Source organism: Zeus faber (genome assembly GCF_960531495.2).
Source record: "Zeus faber genome assembly, chromosome: 22".
NCBI lineage: Eukaryota > Metazoa > Chordata > Actinopteri > Zeiformes > Zeidae > Zeus > Zeus faber.
Genome location: NC_137209.1, coordinates 4,070,205 through 4,093,958, shown reverse-complemented (window position 1 = coordinate 4,093,958; position 23,754 = coordinate 4,070,205). Strand labels below are relative to the sequence as shown.

The 23,754-nt window shown below is 42.6% G+C and overlaps 1 protein-coding gene across 2 annotated transcripts in view; it reads left to right on the top strand.

Moving 5' to 3' along the window:
- Nucleotides 1-11,291, top strand: part of mllt3 (MLLT3 super elongation complex subunit) — a 51,361-nt gene extending 40,070 nt beyond the window's left edge. The window contains exons 8-14 of one of the 2 annotated variants that reach the window (XM_080023736.1): nt 3,717-3,798; nt 5,066-5,119; nt 6,941-7,076; nt 8,204-8,303; nt 8,682-8,750; nt 8,876-8,947; nt 11,135-11,291. In XM_080023736.1, coding sequence (XP_079879862.1) covers nt 3,717-3,798; nt 5,066-5,119; nt 6,941-7,076; nt 8,204-8,303; nt 8,682-8,750; nt 8,876-8,947; nt 11,135-11,266 — 645 coding nt within the window. In that variant the 3' untranslated portion in view covers nt 11,267-11,291. The remainder of the gene's footprint in view (nt 1-3,716; nt 3,799-5,065; nt 5,120-6,940; nt 7,077-8,203; nt 8,304-8,681; nt 8,751-8,875; nt 8,948-11,134) is intronic. The other variant, XM_080023737.1, reaches the window with a different exon arrangement.
- The last annotated feature ends 12,463 nt before the right edge of the window (nt 11,292-23,754 follow it).

Below are 23,754 nucleotides of genomic sequence, written 5' to 3'. Positions count from 1 at the left end.
TATTAAATTGCCTTAATGTGTGTATGCCCACGCCAGGCTTTTGTAATATTCTTTTTTCCACCCTAAATAAAATCCTTCAGCACTTTCTTGTCTAGAAGGTTGTTTTTATTTTTTTTATTATTATTATTATTATTATTTTTTTTAACCTTTTCCCCTCTGGAACACATATTGTCAGATTTCCGCAGAGACTTGCTGTAGCTTGGGATCTAGCCCTCCCATCGCTGGCTGGGAGCACATCAGGTCTCAGCGCTTTCCCCTCTTCCTCCCGTTTGATCTCTCTTGTTCATTCATGCCTTTCTTTTCTCTCTCTCTCTCTCTCTCTCGCACCCCCGTTCTCGTCTCAGGCTCCCTACCTTTCTACTTCCCTGTGTTCTCTTTCCGCTTCCTTAATGTCTGTCTCTTCCTTACCCTCGATTCTCTCCCTTTCTTATGCTCTCTCTCTCTCTCTCTCTGTCTCTTTCACATGAGCCTCATTTCCACGACCGTTCTGGGGTGGAGGGGCGGCCGCGCCGAGCCGCGCCCAACCGCGGGCGGAGCTGGAATCGGCACCAGGAAGTCCCGAAGAAAAACTATAGTGACGACAACACTGGTCTTGCGTCGTGCGTATGAGACGTTCACCATTGACGCACCCTTTCCCAATGGAGAATTTCCATTTGCGTTTCTCTGATTTTTTCTTTTTTCCCCTTGCTGCTCTGTTCATTAATGTCTGTAAGAAGCCCTCACAGCTGCGTAGCAAATACACTTTTCATTACTACGAACCCACTGTTTGTTTGTTGATGTCACAATAAACATGTTCAACCATTGGGAGGGGGAAAAAAAGGTTGTATTTTTTTCAATATTATTCAATATTTTTTAACAATGGTGCTGTTGGATGTAACCACGTATGGGATGGAAACCAACCATGGATGACTTACCTAATTTGGCCTCCACGCAGCACATTTTGGCCCCGTTCAGTACGGTGAATACACCGGGGCTGAAAACCTAGGAATAGGATCGTTCACAACCGCTCCATGCCAAACTGTGCGTAGTGGAAGTGCCACCGTAACCGTAACCCTATCAACCGCACTGGGAACCGTTTCAGCCTGACCGTGGCAAACGGGGGCTTCAGTTTCCCCCTTTCTGTCCATCTCTCTTAGAAACAGAAGGAGAGAGAGAGAGAAAAACTCTCTCTCTCTCTCCTTGTGTCTGCTTCTCTCTGTTTCTCTTTTTCTTACTGTTGTTTGTCTTTCTTGGTCCATCTTTCTCAGGCTCTTTTTCTGCTGGTGTGTGTGTGTGTGTGTGTGTGTGTGTGTGTGTGTGTGTGTGTGTGTGTGTGTGTGTGTGTGTGTGTGTGTGTGTGTGTGTGTGTGTGTGTGTGTGTGTGTGTGTGTGAGATGTCACAATTTTCGTGGCCAAATTAATTGTGATTAACGATTTTATCCAAATAATCATCACAATATGTATTAAAATGGCACTAAAACATACTGGAATCACTTCACCTTAAGTTTTGTTGAGAAACAAATATTTCTATTGCATCATAGAACACATCATTTCTTTTTTTTTTTTTTTTTGTGGATATCCTTTTTAGTGAGAAACAAGAACCAAGAACCAATTCAGACTCTCGCCAACACCCAGCAGGTAATCACAACGAGAGAAAATAAATCAATAAAAATAAAAAAAAATCTACCTATCAACCTGATATCCAAACATTCACATTGGTCCATTAGTTATGTTTGGTAAATGCACAGGTACACATCACTTCACAACCAAGTTCCATTCCTACAACCAGGTCGTTCAGGGAATTGCTTGAAAAACGAGGACCTGTGTTATTTCATTCTAAGGGGGCGTGGCCATTGTGAACGCTAGTGTAGTGAATACTGACAAACTGCGGGAACGGGACTGAGAACGGTGATGACGAGATGTATACAGTATATATAGTGTTTATAGAATATAGTGTGATGCGCGATCAGATGCTTGACCCTGAGACGCAGCGCTCGCACGCCGCAGTATTGTACACGGCGTACAATTCAGACTGGTCAGAGAGCTGGTTGTAAGTCTGGTCTTGAAACGGGTTGGTTGTTCAGTGAGGAGTACCTGTAACTTGTGTTTTCAGATCATGCAGACAGGGGTACAGAAAGGACAGCAGAATGAATCAAAAAAAAACCCAATCTGAAATAAGGTATTCATCAATTGTAAGGTTTCCCTGCATAAATAAATAGCAACATTGTGTGAGATTGTTCTTTAAATAAATTCCACCTGGCATTGTGGCATAGAGTCAAAATGAACAACACTGTGGCACTACTCTGTCATCAAACAGTGCTGCTAGCCTTGTGGCCTAGAGAGATGTGCAGAACCCTGGTCTTTTTCAAGAGAGATTGAAGAGCAAAAGCGTCAGCATGTTCACTTTTTCTGGCTTTCGTTGTGCTCGTGGAGGTGTGAGAATGTGCCCACTGGCTCAACACTCTGGGAAGGAACACTGGTTGCAGGTGTGCTTGGAAGCCTGTGTGCAGCCATGGAGGAGTGAGGCGTTTCTCCTGCATGACCATCAAACTAATTATATCACGAGTCGTCTCTTTCCGCAGTCGAAATGTGTGCAATATGAAGCGATCTTCGGAGAAAACTGACTTTGACAGGTTTCATGTTGTGGTCTCTGTGTTTTTTTTTAAGTGAGGGAAGCAGCAGCTTGAAAGACTAAATCTCATTTTGTGGTCAAATGAATAAACAGTCAGATTGACAGATCCATCTGTTGACAACCGGCCTGTAGTGGTAATGTTAAAGTTGAGTAAAGCTTTCTAAATCCACGTTTTGTCTGTCCAGCCCGGTATATATAAGTGGTCTCCAACGGTGCTGTTCCTTTGGTTTGCTGTGTTTGAAGAGCCGCTCGGCCCACTTCAAGAGCTCTGTGTTTGCCCCTCCATTGTGCTGCGTTTTAACGACAAACTGCATTTGGAAGAGACACGCTGACAAGAAAAACTACCTTGACCGCTTTTAATGGGTGTGGGCGTCGCGGGCGCACACTCCCATACTTCTTAAAGACTAACCACAAAAAAATGTTGCTGTGTTTTTGTTTTTATGGTTTTTTTTCTCGCTAATTGAAGCGTATCTTCTCTTAACCTATACAGGTACATTTCTGACCGGTATCTTTTTTTTTTTAATAAAAAATAAATTAACGAGGAGTGGAAGTCATATAATTTAGTAACATTTATTTATTTTTTTATTATTCATTCCTTCTTATTATTCATTTATATATTATTATTTTTATATTATTTATGTTATAAGGGGGACGAGAGCAGGGTTTTGGAATTGCTGATTGGCTCACATTAGTGAAAACCAATGATCACACTGTTATGGTACCTGTACATTTTTGTATTCATATCAGTGCTGTCCGTGCTTCCTTGTAATGAAATGATAGTGAAGAATGAGAGCATACCAACACTACTGCACCTCATCCAATTATAGTCATTGCCCAGCTGTACTCTTGAAGTTGTATTTTAAAGTTACTTATTTCACCCCAAAAAATCGATAGAACTACCTATTTTTCTGACATTGCCGAAGGCGTCTAGTGAATTAATATCGAAAGATAAGAAAGATGAGATCGATTGTTTATTCCCACTTTGGAAGATTGGACTTTTTGCGTATGACTTCGCGCTGACTTTGGAGCAGGGTGTTGAAGTCACTTATTTGTTCATCTCTCTGTGTCCTTCTCCTTGGATCGGGATCTGGGGGGACAACAACAGTCAGAACAGCCCAGTCCAGCCAGCCCCAGCTCCAGCTCCAGCTCCAGCTCAGGATTTGCGCACAGGCATCACAAACGACAAGGTAATCAGCGCGCGCGCACACACACACACACACCTTTCACATCGGCCACAAAAGCCTTAATGTTGAGAAACTAAGTGTTAAAGCAGACCCTATGTAAGTACACAAACACCCTGTAGTGCATTCCTGCCTTCCTGTGGAGGTACTACACCTGGTTCCACCAGGGGGCGGCAGGACAAATCGGATCTGGTTGTTAGAGTGAAATCCGCATATACATATTCATACGGCCTTACATATATGCAGTGAAATGTCGTGACACCCGGTGATTAGGCACAATAAGCTCTATAAGCACTAAAAATACTAAAATGTGCTTCAAGTTCAACACAGAACCAGAGCCATTGGGAACAAAAACGTCAACTGTCGACCAATGTGTCGTCTTGTACTTATTTGTACCAGAGAAAGCTCTAACGTACAAGTTGGCCTTCTCGTCAAAGACTCGTCGCATTGAAGTGCCACGAAGAGCAGAAGAGACTTTAAGTGTAAATGATGAAATAAGTCATCGTCACTCGTTGGATCTGACCTTTTCCTGTCTTTGTTTGCCATAGTGCTCCCTCACTGCTGCGCGCGGTACTGCAGCTGGAGCTTGCGTTGGTTTGCGTACATAGGGTGTGAATGGTGTCTTACTGCTCTGCTTCAATGCAGTTCAACAGGGTCATTGTAGCTCTTGTGTTTTATACAGTCGGTAATAACTTAACTTCCTTTCAGGCATTCTGCATCTGTTTATATCAAAGAAGAACAATTTAAAAGTGTTCTAAATACACCCACACACTTTATACCCACACCCACATTTCAACCTCAAGGTCAATGCAAAGCAATTGGGGAGGGGAAACAGAAAATCTCCATTCTTCACACCATAGAGGCTATTGTCAAAGCGACAGTATACAGTATGCAGACTTCTATTGAAAAAAACAAACGCACATAAATGTTCAAATTTGACTCGGGTTGTATGTTGCTATACCGCCTGAAAGAAATAATTTAAATCGCCAGTTCTTCATAAATTGGACTCAATGTGAAGTGAATATTGTCCAGCCATTGAAACATGGAATATCATGTTTAAAACATGATAATCTGGAGCAGATTACAGTTAGCTAAAGCTATGCTAATTTCGTGGGTATTTCTAGGGGAAGGCCGAGCAACCGAGTAATGCATTTCAGTTCAGATGCCTTGATGATGGAAGAGTTTTCCTGCTTTGAGGATGACTTGTGCTTGTGTGTGTGTGTTTTTTTTTTTTTCTTTTATTTATTATTATTTTTTTTCATGTGAAAAACAGTGGTGGACTTCATTGTCAGGAAAAGGGTGACCATTCCCCCCACCACCCACACAGGTAACCTTTAGCGGAATGCCACACCCAACCACCTTCCCTACACACTGCAAAAAAAGTGAAATATATATATATATTTAAAAAATAAAATAAAAAAAGGACCTATTGCAAAATTACTTCATGAGATTTTCGGATTTTTGTAATTTTGAAGAAAAAAAATATCCTGTGGTTTAGCAAAAGTTTTTGTGAAATTGTTATTTATCCTATTTTTTAACATAAAGAAATCTAACATCTACCTAAAAAGCATGCACACAATTTTCGAGTGTGTTTTATTCTTCATTTTTTTTAGCTTGTAATTAAATTTTGAAATTTGATTTATCTTTTTAGCTGTGCACCGTCACGTTAGCAGGGTACTTTTCTTTCCATGTTGCCTGTTTGCACGACAACAGTTGTCACTTGCAGTCTGTGAAGTGCAGAGATTAATATCTCTGGTGTGATAATGACTGTGTGTGTGTGTGTGTGTGTGTGTGTGTGTGTGTGTGTGTGTGTGTGTGTGTGTGTGTGTGTGTGTGTGTGTGTGTGTGTGTGTGTGTGTGTGTGTGTGTGTGTGTGTGTGTCTATTTTTGTGTGTATATGTATATATCTTATTTTTTTAATATCTTATTTTTTGGAAGGGAGGAAGAGACTATTGACTACGTCAATCATAACTTACTTGACAATCATGAACGTACAATTGACTTTTGCTTATGGCAGCTTTAAGTTTTTATTTATTTATGTCAAGGTTGTCTCTAAAGCTATGTTAATGCTTGGCACAGTCACTAGGGTGCTGACTTGTCACAAGAGGCGCTTCAGTCCAGAATGGAACAATTGCAGTGGAAGATTATGTTTTTGCTGTTGTTATTTCTGTTATTTCTCTGATGTTAGCCAAAATGGATCTGCAGCACAGGTCAGACGTGAAATTCAACGTCTACCAATTCCAAAATACTATACATGCAAACTAGCTCACCCAGGTTTGGTGATTTTATAGTAAATAAACAGGGTCGGTGGTAAGCTCTTGTGCCATTTACAAATAAGAGGTTGTTGATTTTATCTGTGTTTATGTGCGGATTATTTTTTAAAGAATCTTGCAATGAGGGAGAATAATTACACATTGTGACTTGGTTCCAAAGTTCAGTTAATTAATAAAATGCTGAGCAGGACATTAGTTCAAGCGCCCTCAGATGAACAGACCATCTCCTTTTCCACGCTTTTGTTGATTTGACTACCATTAAACAAAGCAATGATCCTCGTAAACAAGCTCTTTTTGTGGGTGGCCTGAGGCCCTAGTTCTGTCAGCCAATGGTGTTTGAGCTTCACTTCTAGATTCCATTGTATTTAGTCTGCGTACTTTGTTATTCTCCAGCCATGGGTGGAGTTACTCAGATGGGGGGTGGGGAATTCTACTGAGACCCTAAATGACGTAGATAAGGGCTGCAAATCTGAACGTCTCATTTTAGGACATGTTTTCTGAAACGGACAGCTCACAATAAACTGACTGGGTTGTCTTATTTTACAGTTTGTGTGTTAGTAGGCCCATCAGAGACCAAATGTATGTGCACAAGCACTGATAAAGTGACTTTTGCATAATAGGTTCCCTTTAAAGCTCTAACGTTTGTCTGCTTCTCAGCCGCAATGGATCATCTCACCCTCACCTTTCCATGCGCAGCATGCTTCCCTTGCTCTGTGCATGCTATGTTTTGGTACCATACCATATTAAATCTGTCCATTTCTGATGCATATGTTAACGATTTTATCTCTCTACCCTCCCCCTGTATATCATCTCTCCCTCACATTCATCGATGAAAACACACCCACACACACACACACACACACACACACATCCAGTGCTGGGTCCACTGCAGTCAATAATTCCGGACTTGAACTCTGAAGACGACGAGGAGTCAGAGGAAGAGGAGGACAACGACATGGAGTCGGACCCCGAGAGGTTGCCGCACACGCACATGACGCACCACCAGCGCAGGTTGGCTCACAGCGCTTCGAACGGGGTGGCTGTGTTGGCGTTGAGAAAACATGTGTCTTTGAGATAATATATATACTTTTAACTGCATTCGACTCGGGTTAATTGCATCAAGGTTTTGTGTTCAGTATAGAAATAAAAATCAGGTCCCAAAGAAGGTTGTGGAAGTCTGCTCACACGTAGGGGTTTAGTGAGGTACACAGAGTCTTTCTGGTGGTGGTTCGCCAAAATGGCAAGAGTTTTTTTTAATTTTTTATATTTTATTTTTTAAGTTGAATGGAATGGCTCGCTGGCCACGAGTATAAATAATATGCTCCCCGCCCCAAATCGGACCAATCAGCACCGCACGGGCGCCGATTCAGCCGATTCAGTCGACTCGAGGCATCTGGGCAGTCGTGCGAAAGGGAGCCCTGCTGCTGTCTGCAGCAATCTCACTCGTGAAAACGCAATACCAATGAATCGTCTCAAAGCAAAAATGTCATTGGAGAAGATTTGGTAGTAAAAAGAGAAGTACATCATAGTACTGGATATTAATGAAGTGACAACTGTTAAAATGTACCAGGCAGTGGTGGCTACGACCAGGGGAAACGCAACCGACCTCTACCATCACTTCAACATTTGCGCTGTCAAGGGTAGTAATGCATTAATACTATAAAAATCCCATTAAATACATTTTGATGAAGATTATTTTCTGTTTTTGTTCTCAAAAATGAAATCATAGTATCGCTATCACTCGATCTATTACTTTTTAAATAGATTTCTCATTGTTTCGGGTCAAATTTGAATAATTGAAGGATCACGATTCATCTCCCCAATATCGCATGATTATTATCGTGGATGCATCGTGATCGTGAGGAATTTTCGGCCAACTAAGACTGAAACTGAAACCACTCCTTATAGTTAATGGGAAATTTGCATTATAGTTACAAAAGACCGTCTCCGTTCCCCCAGTGTTTTTGTTATTGTTGTGAAACTGCGTCACCATTGACATGGTGTATTTAATATCGCTGTTGCCATACATCCCTATGTACCAATTGGCCTGTCGTGTAGAATTCACGGAGATGTCACGCCATTAGTAATTTCCCCCTGGGATTCTGATTGAAGTTGTCCCATCTCCATGCGCAACGCAGGGTCAGCTTGAGCGACGGCAGCGAGAGCGACAGCAGCTCCTCTCCCATCCCCACGTCCCAAAGCGAGGCCCCGTCCTTATTAAAAACCACTAGCAGTCAGGTAAGTGCCACATTGCTAACTCGGTGCACGTATTTGTGGTGGGTCAAATAAAGTTTTAGCCAGTTTGCCAGTCGGCACAGTTACAACATACAATCATTTTCCCGATGGGTCGCGTTTTTCGATTTTTAGTGTTGTCTCTTCTATTTTCGGCTTTTGGTAAAATTTAACAATATTGTGAGACACCTACCTTGAAGTGATCTCCTGGTCCCACTGATGATGATGGTCAACACTTATTTTCGCCAAATAACTGGCACAAGCACACAACATGCATACGTTTCAAAAACATGGGCAACATTTTATTGCTCACTGCTTGACACCAAGGAATGTGTCAAATTTTACTCAAAATGTTGTTTTTTTTGTTTTTCCTCCACTGTCCAGCTACTGGAAGTGAAGAGCCCAGCCAAGCAGGGCAAGGTGGACAAGAACAAGAATATCGACTGTGACAAGGTGCGTAAAGGTTTCTGCATCGCTAAGGACATTATCATCTAGCTACTTCTGGGAAATGTGTCGACATTAAGCGTCTGCTGAACATTTTAGTGTGAAGACTTAAAAGTCTTGTCTTCTTTCCCAAGGCTTACCTGGATGAGCTAGTGGAACTGCACAGAAGGCTGATGACACTAAGGGAGGGGCATATTCTACAACAGGTGAGCAGCTGGCATAACTATTGGCGACGTAAGCTGTGTAGTGCCGTAGGGGTTGGGTACTATAATAGTAACCTGTGAGCTTCTCTACGGGTGTGGCACCAGCTTTTCTGTTCCTCCTGGTGTTATCTCAGCATGACCTGAACCAAAAAGAGGCAACGGTTTGGCTACAACTTTTACTGTGGGACCAACCGTTATATGAAAGACGCAATTTGTGACCCAACGCATACTTTAGGGTCATTTGGTGGCTTTTTCTCACATCATTTGAATGTGGAGAATCAGAGCTTCCAACCAAGGTGTCACTTGTGCAAATCAAGCAAATATTTTTTAAAGCTATGACTTGTTAATGACAAGGGTGTGGCAAACTGTGATTCTGAAATAATCACCTCCAAAGTTTTACCCACACCAGGTTCATTCAGCCAGCTCCCAGAATGCAAATGGGGTTGGCGGACAAACAAAGCCTCATGGCTAATTAACATACTGCTCAATGGGCCAATCACGAACAGCTCAACAACACACAACTAATTTGTTTTTATAAAAAAGCTTTTATTTAACAGTAAGAATATACATGTTTTATAAAAGTGGAATTATTCTGGAGTTTAAAAGTACGGACAACACAACAAAATGTAGAGTCTATCAATATTATGAGTCTCCAACCTCAACAGACTTCATCATGTCATTGACTTCTTCCGTTGTAACAACAACGGACTTATCGTCGGTCTCCTCCGGTGGTTCTTGAAAATATTGAGTTTCATCATCACATTAAGTTTGAAATCCGCTCTTTGAAATGTTCTCCAAGTCAAGTCGAGTAATATCAGATTCAGCATCGCTGTCGTTCTCCGCATCGCCGTAGGAGAACTAACTATCATCGCGGCAAATGAAGTCCAGTACGCGCTGCTAACACTGACTTGGATCTATCGCACTGGTCAGATTAAGGTCTGAAATATGATTCAGAGCTTCCGCCACCCGATTCGCGTAATCCATAACGATGCAGAGAAGAAAGTTTTCATAGACAAGTGAGACTGAAACACCCCCGTGCTGCGCTTTAACCGTCCTTTTACGGGAGTGACGCAGGTGTGTGGCGCGAAGGGTTTTTCTTCTTCGCCGTTTCACAACAATGTGTGTGTGTGTAAATGTGGTACAATTTAAAGGTTGAATTCTATCAAAACGGTTTCACATTGTGTCTTCATATCACATGGAATATTGATGAATGATTATAGGAAACGATCGTTCGATCGTAGGGAACGGCGTTGTTCAGCGTTGTTTAGCGCCTCGGTAAGTGAACTGAGTTTCCCCATGTAATCTAACGGGAATAGATAACTCCACGGCTTAACATTTTTCTACTATTTATAAATCAAACTCGGTTTTGAATATACGTTGAGAGATAAAAAAAACAAGAAAAAAGAGAAGAAAAAAAAGAGCCGTCGTCAATGGGGACATGGGCAATGCAAGATGATGTAAAGGCACAGCGGCAGCCAATAAGAGCCCCAAATGGAATGTGTGTAATGTATACTAAAATAAAGGAATATTAGGTATTTGCGCTGCACTTTCACAATGCTATTTAGGTACCGTAATTTACCTCCGACTCTATGCAGAACTGATCCACGCAGTCCGCATCCCGTGGTTATCCCGTGCCTGTGTAGGATCATGTAGTGTGAACCCTTGTCTTGGACCATTGTGTAGTCTGAACATTGCTATGTCCTTAAGACAAAAAAAAAGTAGAGCAGAAGATAGTGCAGACAGTGTGAACACCCCAGCAATGTTCAGATTTACATGTAAGCTGTCTCATCAGTGATGTCACCGTCCAAAAAGTAGTTCTCACCGTAGCCACATTCGAAACGACTACAGTGTCCTTTTTACGTCATAAACATGTCGTGTAAAGGATTTAAAATAACCGCTTCTGAGCTGCTGGAAGGTGTATATTCCCCTAATTTCACGGGCACTAGGCTAGTCGATTCCCTCCGTGGCCATGCATTGCGCTAGCACAGTTGGCATGCACCTCTTTGCTATCTCTGTACTGGACACTGAGATGAAAGCGGTGTCAATCTTCCCTCTAAATCTGGGTCAAACAGACACAAAGCAAATGTCCTACATCAGTCTTGCTGTATGTGGGGAGATCTTTGGGGGGTGCGGGGGGGCTGAGGATTGCAATTCAAATTCAAAATGAGCCTCCATCTCTCTCTCTTCCAGATAGTGAACCTCATTGAAGAGACGGGACACTTTCACATCACAAACACTACGTTCGACTTTGACCTTTGCTCACTGGACAGAAGCACGGTACGCAAGCTCCAGAGTTACCTGGAAACCTCCGGAATGTCCTGAACCTTTGAGCAGCTGGCTGCCGTTGGACCCGTTTTTTTTTTGTTTTTTTTTGCCTTCTCTTTTTTGCTGTGGGGGGGGAACCATTTTGGGACAAACTTTAACTGAAATGCAAAAAGACCTGGACCCACCCCTCGCAGATGGCTCCGTTACTCTCCGTATGGCATTAATGAACTAGAAGCTCTAGAATCATGTTAACGGCTGGAGGACAGTCCTGCCCCCCCCCCCCCCCCCTCCTCCCCTGCGGACCAGGAGATCACCCAGAAGGCCTTGAAAACTCCAGTTGGCGTAATAAAAAGAAATGATGGAGAGTAAATGTGGAGACCTTGTTAATCTTAATGAATGTGTCTTGTGTCCATGTTGCATCTCCCTAAGCGGGAGGATTTGTTAATTGTGACAAATTCATGGTCAACACTGCCTTATGACGTGAGTCTTATTTATTGTGTGTGTGTGTGTGTGTGTGTGTGTGTGTGTGTGTGCGCGTGTGTGTGTGCGTGTTTGTGTGCGTGTTTGTGTGTGTGTGCGTGCGTGCGTGCGTGCATGGAAAGAAAGGAGAGGAAAAAAAGCGCAACAGAGACTCTGTAAGCACTTCATAAATTGGCATTTTCTTTGACTCCGTGCTATGACTGTCGAGTGTGATGATACTTGATGATACTGTGCTCCTGTTGGTACCGACCTGCGATTCCCCTTAGATTAAAGGTCACCTCCAGAATTTCTATTTAAATTCTTTCATTTTTGTGATGTTTTTCTGACACTCCCTGCTGCATTACATGAATAACACAATCAATTATACAATCAAATGCAGAGCGCCCTCTCACCATGAAATAAAACCATTTCTTTACACGCTACTCTTTGCGACTGACTGACAAATTTATTCACAGAGTCGGATATCCATTTTGTTAAAATCATCCACCTCAAAAACTTAAAATGAAATTACCTTAATGTTCATTTTTCAATCTCCATTTTTGACACTAGCTCATAGCCTAGTGTTTGTGAGCATCGGCAACATTTATTACTGGCTGCCATAGGTGCTAAATTACCAACCGCACTCATTTTTCTTTCCATGTTGAGAACCATCGAGGCATAAGGCCGGATTTGAAGATTAGCTGGAGGTGGCCTTTTTTAAATGGAGCTTTTGTCTCTTTGTTTTTTGCGTGGGCTTGAACATTCGCGTCTCAATAGTCACAAGTGGGGTCGGTTTCTTGTGCAACACAGCTACTTGCTGGGACTATGAAATCATTCAGAGGAAGTCGCTATCTTATTGCCTTATTGTGTATACGTGTTTGTACTTAAAACAAAACCAAAACAAGGGAGACCTCCTGTGTTTTGGCACTGCTGTCTCCTATGATGGTGTCTTTTGTGCCATTTTGCCTGCTGGGTAAAGTGTGTGTGTGTGTGTGTGTGTGTGTGTGTGTGTGTGTGTGTGTGTGTGTGTGTGTGTGTGTGTGTGTGTGTGTGTGCGTGTGCGTGCGCGCAGAGGGCTGGAGCGAGGGTAAGTATCCGGGAATTTTCTTTTTATGTCAGAAGGGTGCATTACGGGTGAAGACGTTAAATCTTTTATTTATTTCCGAGGTTTTTATTTTTTATTAGTTAAATCCATGATCTTCCATTAATATTACGGAAAGAGGAAAAGGACCGAATCATCCCATCTCATGTCTTTTGGTTGTATCAAAGATGACTTTCCAAAGGAGCGGAGGAAGGGTCTTTGCTCTCCTGTCTCATTTGTTCTTTTATATTCCAAAGGACATACAATTAAAATGAGAACCTTCTGTGTGATATAAGGAGTTGATGTGCAACCTGTGGATGAAGTTATTAGCACTCTTTTTTTAATTTTTATTTTATTTAATGTTTGATATACCAAAGGATCCAAATGAGAAACAAAAAATTCCTTCGCCCAAAGACCTCAGTTAAACGTTTGCAAATTGCCAAAGTGAATATAAACCAGCAGGCCGCGCAGAGACGTTGAGAAGGGCAGGTGCTCAAAAAAAACAACACCTGACTTACTCTGCAACACAATGATGACGTAGACTGAAGACACGTTTGCCAACCACAGCGAGAGCTTAGTCTGTCAAGGAGGTCTTGTGGTAAAAAAAGTGAGGGGAAACCCCGATGGAACCTGATGATGTCATCAGTTGCACTAACACTTTTGTCCACAGTATGGCTGCTGATGTCATTAAAAACTCTGGTTGTCCACATCAAGTCCGACCATGAAGAATCGCAGTGTGGATAAAAGTGCCAAAGTTGGTAGAGATCCTCTTTAGGGTATGTTAATCCACACAAAGGGTATTTTGTTTTTTTCCTCATAAATGATAAAACCTTAGTTTTGCCCTAAGACCAAAATAGCCAAAGCCCCATCAAAAGTTTAAGTGGGTGATATTATCCTTATATTTTGGTTCATTTCTCCAAAATGTAGTTACGTGCTTACCGCTCTGCTGCAGCTTCTCGCTGTGCTTTGATGCAGTTCAATTGGGCAAACCTTTAGGCCTTTAAGAAAGCATTATAAATCTCCCTTTTGAGAACGGGGAATGATTTTCACACTGTAGTACATCAAAACAAGTTCAGTTAGTGAGTTGGGAGTTAAGAGTCGTCATTATCGTTGGTGAGTAGCTAACTCGTGCATTACCCCACATCTTATGTAATGGAAAAGTCAGGTATTTTTTGTTACCTACAGTACCTGTTTTTATTTTACATTTTTTCATTTGGAAGTCAGCCCGGGTGATCTGGTGATCTGTGACACAAATTTGGTCCTGCTTTTGGGTGTTGAACCGTAATCTTTGACCATTGAAATGTGCGACCGCAGAGGTTGCTGTTGCACATTTTGTCTTGTCGAGAACGAGCACAAAGTCGTTCACGTGCGGAAACTTGCACAAGCTTAAAATGTAGTCAACTACTAATAAACATTGCAACAACTGGTGCTAGTGTTTTACTGTTATGTATATTTTTGTTATTCTCATAATATAATATCTATCTCATATTATATTTATAATATAATACTCTATTTTGCTTGTCCATGTTCCCCATCTTTACACTCTCTGAAACTACTGCATGTTGTAATATAAACTAATCAGCCACAACATTAAAACCACTGACTGGTGAAGTTGATGAGTTGGAAGCAGGAAAAATGGGCAAGCGTAAGGATCTGAGCCATTTTGACAAGAGCCAAATTGTGATGGTTAGACGACTGGGTCAGAGCATCTCCAAAACTGCCGGTCTTGTGGGGTGTTCGAGGTATGCAGTGGTTTGTACCTACCAAAAGTGCTCCAAGGAAGGACACTGGTTAGCCAGAGTCATGGATGCCCAAGGCTCATTGATGCACGTGGGGAGCGAAGTCTAGCCTGTCTGTTCCGATCCCACAGAAGAGCGACCGTAGCAGAAATTGTTGAAAAAGTTAACGCTGCTATGATAGAAAGGTGTCAGAACACACAGCGCAGCTTGCTGTGTATGAGGCTGCGTAGGTGCAGACAGGTCAGAGTGCCCATGATCCCTGTCCACCACCAATAGTGCCTACAATGGGCACGCGAGCATCAGAACTGGACGATGGAGCAGTGGAAGAAGTTGGCCTGGTCTGATGAATCACATTGTCTTTACATCATGCGGATGGCTGGGGTTAGGGTCCGATCCGATCAGGCATCTGCGTGATGTGCTGGATGTTGTTCCAGGGGGTCCCCACCTCGCAACTTCCAGGACTTAAAGGATCTGCTGCTAACGTCTTGGTGCCAGATACCACAGGACACCTTCAGAGGTCATGTGGAGTCCATGCCTCAACGGGGGAGCAACACAATATTAGGGGTGGTTTTGATGTTGTGGCAGACCGGTATTTAATAAATAATATTAAATAAAATATTATATAATATTTAGCTCATATTATATTTATAATATTATAATACTCTATTCTTATTGTTCATATTCCCCATCATAACAGTGTCTGAAACTGCTGCTAGTGTGTTCCTGTTATGTATTTATTTTGTTATTCTCATTTGTGATTATTTTTATAATTCAATATGTTTTATGGCTACTACGTAGTTGATGCTCGCCATGTCTCAGAATTTCAATGTTCACAATGACCTTGGTTTACTGTGCATTTGACAAATAAAACACCTTGACTTTGAAATTGTGTCGCCAATTGCTCACTGTCCAACCTATTTAAATGCTGAATGTTATTACTTATTATTGGGGGGACCTTTATTCTCGTTACAAGCCCGTCTGTGATTGTTCAAACTGTCGTTGTGTGTTTGTCATTATGCCCACGAGGTATCAAAATATTTCAATAATATTTTTGAAATTACATTTTAGAAACTGTTTTTTGATCACTGCAGTTTATGTGATTAACTATGAACTAACATTTTCTAAAAATGTGCTAATTTGTGCATGCGTGTAGAGGGGATATTTGCATTACCTAATGTTCAAGTTCTTTTGGAATAGGCCGACTGAATATATGACCACACTGTACCAAAATATTTTCAGGTGATTTGCCATCCTCTCACATTTATGTGGACTTAAGTATTCCTATCTTGGATCTACAGAGAGCCATCAACAGACAGGGCACCATTTCTCACCCCAAAGTGGTGGGAGCCCGATTGCTTTGTTAGGGAAAAATTTATGTCAGTGGTGTGTGGATCATGTATCCACTGCACTCACAGACAAAATGAATAAAATGTGTATTTGGGGCAGTTCCGAGATGCCATCGTCCAAGTTTAATCATGATCACTCCATTATTATGGAATAATTTAGTAGAAAACTATAGTTTTTATCTGCGCGCACAGGTCATATGATAGCATTGCAGTCCAGTGATTGGTCAACAATCGGGACCTCAGCAAGATGGTGGCACGCGCAGATGTAATGACCTCAGAACTTTATGGATGTCATGGATCCCACGAACCCACAGACAATCCGAATAAGATTTGTATTTGGTGCAGTTACAACATGGCATTTCAGCTGAGTGCAATTTGCCCTTGTTTTTCGTCTGATCGCAATTATCCATGTGTGGCAAAGTAAATAATCTGTGCATCCATGCACCAGCGGGAGCCCCCTGCAGGCTCCGTGGAAAAACGCCAACACACACGCTCCGTAGACAGGGGACACACAGGGCTTTTTTTTGTTTCGTTCAATAGGGGAAAAAGTAAATACATCGAAAATAATAAAAACACACTTGATTTGGTTTGTTTCATTTGCAGAAATGGGAAACAAGCATGTTGGTGTCTTCATTTACACATTTACACCACTGCTGTATACTTGCCTGTTTTACAAATGATCAGTCTTACATAAAGATAAAACTTAAAATAAGTAGTGGGGGTAACCCTAACCCTTTTCTTGCAAAAAATCTGCAGATGTAATGTAACTGACCTTCTTGTTTGAATGTAATTTATATATAGCCTTACAAACACCAAATTCAGTATTTTGATTTCAAGATTTGTACATTTTAGTTTATTCATTAATAAAATACATTTTTATTGTGAAGGCAGTTTTTTGTGTGTGATAAATAATCGTGATCACAATATTCGGTAAAATAATCCTGATTCTCATTTCAACCATAATCATGCAGCCCTACTTCAGAATGATAACGACCGTTAGTTGCAGCGAAGGACCCGATCATAAAATTACACTGTAGCCAGGTTGGAACGAATGAACTTCTGCAGTGATGTAACCCACCGAAACAGAGAGCCAAAGCACACTCCTCCATTGAACATTAACGAAGGGCCCTGGCGTATTGCCTGCAGCTATATTTAAGGGTACAGCCTGCATGGCTATATGTATGTATGTATGTATGTATGTATGTATGTGTATGTGTGTGTTTGTGTGTGTGTATATATATATATATACACACACACACACACACACACACACACACACACACACACACACCCCCGTCATTATCACACCAGAGATATTAATCTCTGCACTTCACAGATGCGTTTCAAATTATTATGCAAATTGGAATTGCAAAATTTTTTGTTTTTCAATTAAACTCATGCATTGGTTTGTGTCTCAGGGCTTTGGATCACTGAAATCAATCTCAGACACCTGTGATAATTAGTTTGCCAGGTGAGCCCAATTAAAGGAAAACTACTGAAGAAGGACGTTCCACGTTATTAAGCAGGCCACAGGTTTCAAGCAATATGGGAAAGAAAAAGGATCTCGCTGCTGCCGAAAAGCGTCAAATAGTGCAATGCCTTGGACAAGGTATGAAAACATTAGATATTTCACAAAAACTTAAGCGTGATCATCGTACTGTGATGATATTAGTGGCTGATTCAGAGCACAGACGGATTGGTGCAGATAAAGTCATAATGAGGAAGGTTTCTGCCAAACAAATTCATGGGATTAAGAGAGCAGCTGCTAAAATGCCATTACAAAGCAGCAAACAGGTATTTGAAGCTGCTGGTGCCTCTGGAGTCCCGCGAACCTCAAGGTATAGGATCCTCCAGAGGCTTGCAGTTGTGCATAAACCTACTATTGGGCCACCCCTAACCAATGCTCACAAGCAGAAACGGTTGCAGTGGACCCAGAAATACATGAAGACTCATTTTCAAACAGTCTTGTTGACTGATGAGTGCTATGCAACCCTGGATGGTCCAGATGGGTGGAGTAATGGATGGTTGGTGGATGGCCACCATGTCCCAACAAGGCTGCGACGTCAGCAAGGTGGTGGCGGAGTCATGTTTTGGGCCGGAATCATGGGGAGAGAGCCTTAGGCCCCTTTAGGGTCCCTGAAGGTGTGAAAATGAGCTCGGCAAAGTATATAGAGTTTCTGACTGACCACTTTCTTCCATGGTACAAAAAGAAGAACCGTGCCTTCCGTAGCAAAAGCATCTTCATGCATGACAATCTCATGCTGCAAAGAATACCTCTGTGTCATTGGCTGCTCTGGGCATAAAAAGAGAGAAACTCATGGTGTGGCCCCCATCCTCCCCTGACCTCAACCCTATTGAGAACCTTTGGAGCATCCTCAAGCAAAAGATCTATGAGGGTGGGAGGCAGTTCGCATCAAAGCAGCAGCTCTGGGAGGCTATTCTGACATCCTGCAAAGAAATTCAAGCAGAAACTCTCCAAAAACTCACAGGTTCAATGGATGCAAGAATTGTGAAGGTGATATCAAAGAAGGGGTCCTATGTTAACATGTAACTTGGCCTGTTAAGATGTTTTTGATTGAAATAGCTTTTGATTTCAGTAAATATGACTTCCTCGTGCTGCAAATTCAACAAATGACCATTTTCAGTTCTTTAAAACCTATAAAATGTTTTGAAACTCTTGTGCATAATATTTTGGAAGAGTGCATAAAATACTGTTATCATTGGGAGGTTTGTTCAATAACATTCAAATTAGACCCTAACGGTTGATACCAGGATGACATACCACATCCACAGTATGCACTGGACGCAGAGTAAGCTGGTAAAAGTTTCTATGCAGTGTCGTTATTAACCCATAGTGTGCTGAAAGGAAGTGGCTGCCTACTATTTGAGGCTACCATGGTCTTGGGCGTACTTACACCTTAATTCGTCGAGTCTCTATTTTGTCTCCAAAAGAGGTTTCTTAAGGAGAGGGTTCAGAGCAAGGCCGGATTCGGTGGAACGGTAACAGAGGGGAAAAAGTGGAAGATAATGCCAATGCCCCGGGCCAGTCAGCAGGACATCCTGTTTGAGCTCCCAAATACCATTTCCTCCAATAAAAGGTGGGTGGTGGTGGTGGTGGGGGTGGTGTGGAGGGGCTCAGAAGTAGAAGAGACATTGATCGTCACTCTGGCACAAGGCCAGCGCTGGTAAGAGAAAGCACCCCCCCCAGTTGTCAGTTGCAGTCCAGAAAGCACCTCAAGGAAGTATTCAAGTACTTGATGATAGAAAAAACCTGAGTGTCAGAAATAATTACTCAGTACTCCAAGTTGTCCAAGATGATCACCTCAAATTTCAGTACTATGACACATTTCGTCCTTCTACGCAGGTTAGTGTTAGTCCAGTATTGGTCGCCTTGAATTAAAATGGTTAGGGGTTAGGTTACTTGTAGGTATTGCAAAGAGTGAAAAGCATGATACTTGCTTTGAAATATAGTGGAGTATAGGAGTAAGTAAGTACGGTGCAATTGCGGCTTGGTTTCACGTTAAATACATGACTTCAGACAACGTGAAACCAAGCCGCAATTGCACCGTACTTACGTGCAATATTTGGTGACGGTGGCGCAGTGCATTGCACTGCTGCCTCACAGCAAGAAGGTCCTGGGTTTGATTCCCCCCTGGGGCGCTGTTGGCACCGTGCTCCGGCGGGTTATCTCCCAAATAGGAGCCTTTCTGTGTGGAGTTTGCATGTTCTCCCCGTGCTCACTTGGGGTTTCCTCCACCTCACGTCAGTAAGGACCCCCACCAAAAACATGCACACATCGTCGTCTGACCAGCAATGGACACTCATCACCTGGTCCCCGGGCACGTCCACGTATGCTGCCCACTGCTCCTGGCTGTGCCCCCGGAGGAAGGACAAGACAGGATGGATTAATGCAGAGGAGCCATTTCACCGGCCACCATCAAAGCATGTGCGTGTGTGTGTGCAAGCATGTGTTGTAGTGTGGTGTGTTGCGTGACGAATAAAGACTGTTTCTTCTTCTTTCTTTCTATTTGAGTAAATATTATATTTATTATAAAATTCTCTCTCTCTCTCTCTCTCTCTCTCTCTCTCTCTCTCTCTCTCTCTCTCTCTCTCTCTCTCTCTCTCTCTCTCTCTCTCTCTCTCTCTCTCATATGCTGGAGCTCACAGTGTCCTGGGAAGAACGCATGGAAGAGGCCAATGAAAAGAAGCAGGCTAAGTACCAGGAGCTTGTGGAAGAATTCAGAAGGCATGGCTGGCGAACTCGCTGCGAGGTGGGCTGCAGAGGATTCGCAGGGCGCTCACTCCGCAAAGTGTTGACGCTGCTGGGCATCACGGGGAAGGCAAAGGGGAAGACCATCAGATCTGTAACCGAAGCCGCGGAGAAAGCCACCAGGTGGCTTTGGATCAAGAAGGCAGAACCGTGCCAATGCTGCTGGGACACAGGCTGGGGTCTGATCAACCCTGGTTGGGTCGCCTGGGCGAGGGTGTGTGATACTTGAAACACCCAGTGACCCCAGGTAACATCAATGAGGATGTGTCCCAGCGCATCCGCAGGATGTATCTCGCAACTATATAGAAAATCAGATTGGGTTATTCAAAGGACAAAGGCAAGCAAAAACCTATACGCTATACCAAATGTAAAAAAAAATATATATATATATACAGTGGGGCAAAAAAGTATTTAGTCAGCCACCAATTGTGCAAGTTCTCCCACTTAAAAAGATGAGAGAGGCCTGTTATTTTCATCATAGGTACACTTCGACTATGAGAGACAGAATGAGAAAAAAAAAATCCAGAAAATCACATTGTCTGATTTTTAAAGAATTTATTTGCAAATTATGGTGTAAAATAAGTATTTGCTCAATAACAAAAGTTCATCTCAATACTTTGTTATATACTCTTTGTTTGCAATGACAGAGGTCAAATGTTTTCTGTAAGTCTTCACAAGGTTTTCACACACTGTTGCTGGTATTTTGGCCCATTCCTCCATGCAGATCTCCTCTAGAGCGGTGATGTTTTGGGGCTGTCGCTGGGCAACACAGACTTTCAACTCCCTCCAAAGATTTTCTATGGGGTTGAGATCTGGAGACTGGCTAGGCCACTCCAGGACCTTGAAATGCTTCTTACGAAGCCGCTCCTTCGTTGCCCGGGCGGTGTGTTTGGGATCATTGTCATGCTGAAAGACCCAGCAACGTTTCATCTTCAATGCCCTTGCTGATGGAAGGAGGTTTTCACTCAAAATCTCACGGTACATGGCCCCATTCATTCTTTCCTTTACACGGATCAGTCGTCCTGGTCCCTTTGCAGAAAAACAGCCCCAAAGCATGATGCTTCCATCCCCATGCTTCACAGTAGGTATGGTGTTCTTTGGATGCACCTCAGCTTCGTTTTTCCTCCAAACACTTCAAGTTGAGTTTTGACCAAAAAGTTCTATTTTGGTTGCATCGGACCATATGACATTCTCCCAATCCTCTTCTGGATCATCCAAATGCTCTCTAGCAAACTTCAGACGGGCCTGGACATGCACTGGCTTAAGCAGGGGGACACGTCTGGCACTGCAGGATTTGAGTCCCTGGCGGCGTAGTGTGTTACTGATGGTAGCCTTTGTTACTTTGGTCCCAGCTCTCTGCAGGTCATTCACTAGGTCCCCCCGTGTGCTTCTGGGATGTTTGCTCACCATTCTTGTGATCATTTTGACCCCACAGGGTGAGATCTTGCGTGGAGCCCCAGATCGAGGGAGATTATCAGTGGTCTTGTATGTCTTCCATTTTCTAATCATTGCTCCCACAGTTGATTTCTTCACAACAAGCTGCTTACCTATTGCAGATTCAGTCTTCCCAGCCTGGTGCAGGTCTACAGTTTTGTTTCTGGTGTCCTTTGACAGCTCTTTGGTCTTGGCCATAGTGGAGTTTGGAGTGTGACTGTTTGAGGTTGTGGACAGGTGTCTTTTATACTGACAACGAGTTCAAACAGGTGCCATTAATACAGGTAACGAGTGGAGGACAGAGGAGCCTCTTAAAGAAAAAGTTACAGGTCTGTGAAAGCCAGAAATCTTGCTTGTTTGTAGGTGACCAAATACTTATTTTACTGAGGAATTTCCAATTAATTCATTAAAAATCCTACAATGTGATTTCCTGGATTCTTTCCCTCCATTCTGTCTCTCATAGTCGAAGTGAACCTATGATGAAAATTACAGGCCTCTCTCATCTTTTTAAGTGGGAGAACTTGCACAATTGGTGGCTGACTAAATACTTTTTTGCCCCACTGTATATATATATATATATATATATATACAATTTATTAACGTAAACACAGTTTCCAACTATGGTGTATGGATCTCTGTGACAGGTCACACCATCATACAGCTGTTGTTAAGTCAAATGAATGAATACATACAAACAGAACAAATGAAGTTCAATTGAATCAAAGTAAATCTTATCAGATTGTCCCACATTGTTCATTAAAGCTTTCCAAAGCTAACTGTGCACTATTTTCAACAGTGCAAAACCATTGTACGTAACATTACTGTGCATTTTGTGAAATAAATTAGAATGGTTAAAATCTTAAATTGTTCGCGATGTAATAACTAATGAGAAATCCTGAGTCTGTACCAGTTGTGTGTGTGTGTGTGTGTGTGTGTATATGTATATACACATACATATATACACAGGGTCTCACCAAGACCCTCAAGCACTTCCCAATCCCAAACCTGGTCTTGGATTTTTTTGGGGGGTGGGGGTGGGGGGCTTGGCACTGTACTCCCCCTGCTTTGTTCCAACTGACGGATCTAGGCGGCTTTTCCAAGCGTGACCTCTGCCTGGCCACCCTGCCTGTGTGTGAGCCAGGGAAAGGAGGGTGAGACAAAAAGGGACGGGGTGGAAAAAAGGCGGGTGGGGGGGGTTGTAGACAAATGTGTTTGAAACAGACTGAATCGAAGAGCCTCGTCCCCATTCCACAGATTATAATCGCGGTCAGTCTTGTCTTTGGTTTTTATTGTGTCCGTTCTGATAAGTTAGCCATGTGTGATGAGGGGGCCGTATGAGAAGTCTGGCCTGCTGGCTATTCAGCTACTCTAAAGCCACTGAGAGGGGCCCAAGTTTGATTTTGACCAGAGAGAGAGAGAGAGAGAGAGAGAGAGAGAGAGAGAGAGAGAGAGAGAGAGAGAGAGAGAGAGAGAGAGAGAGAGAGAGAGAGAGAGAGAGAGAGAGAGAGAGAGAGAGAGAGAGAGAGAGAGAGAGAGAGAGAGAGAGAGAGAGAGAGCCCTCCTGGTTTGCGTCTTGTGCTTTTCCAGGGTTCTCAACCAAGCGGGAGCCATTACGACTTGATGTGGAGGGCCAATGTGGAACTGCAGTTCAGCTCCAGAAAATCCAGACTCTAGTGAAGACTAATGGGTGTCTTGGGTTTGATTTTGGTTTATATTAATTATGTAAGAGGGATATATTTGAGGGCGTGGTTGCTTGGATTGACAGGTCTCTCTTTTTTTTTTTTTTTTTTATATAACCTGTGCTGTCAGCATGCTGGGCATACGACACAGAGTATTTGAATGCCATTTGCATCCAGGACAGAGTTAGTCTGCAAGTGGAGTTCAAGTTTTCAACCTGCAATGCAACTCTTTATTAATTCTTAAATCATCAAGAACTGCTACAATAACTCTGTCCTGTGGACGCCCTGTAGAATGACAAGAGCACAGTTTTGGTTATGGAGAGCCACCACCAACCCCCATCTTTGGAGAACTATTTATCATGTTTGGGTCTATAAACAACTGATCACTACTCCAAGAGGGGGAGAATCACCATGGTGAGACAAATAAACATAGAACCAAACAACATTTACACAAAAACAAACATTGAACGACAACATGTATTGAAAAACTGAATTAGGTCCAGGAAAACTGGAACTACAACTGGTCACGTGGCCTCT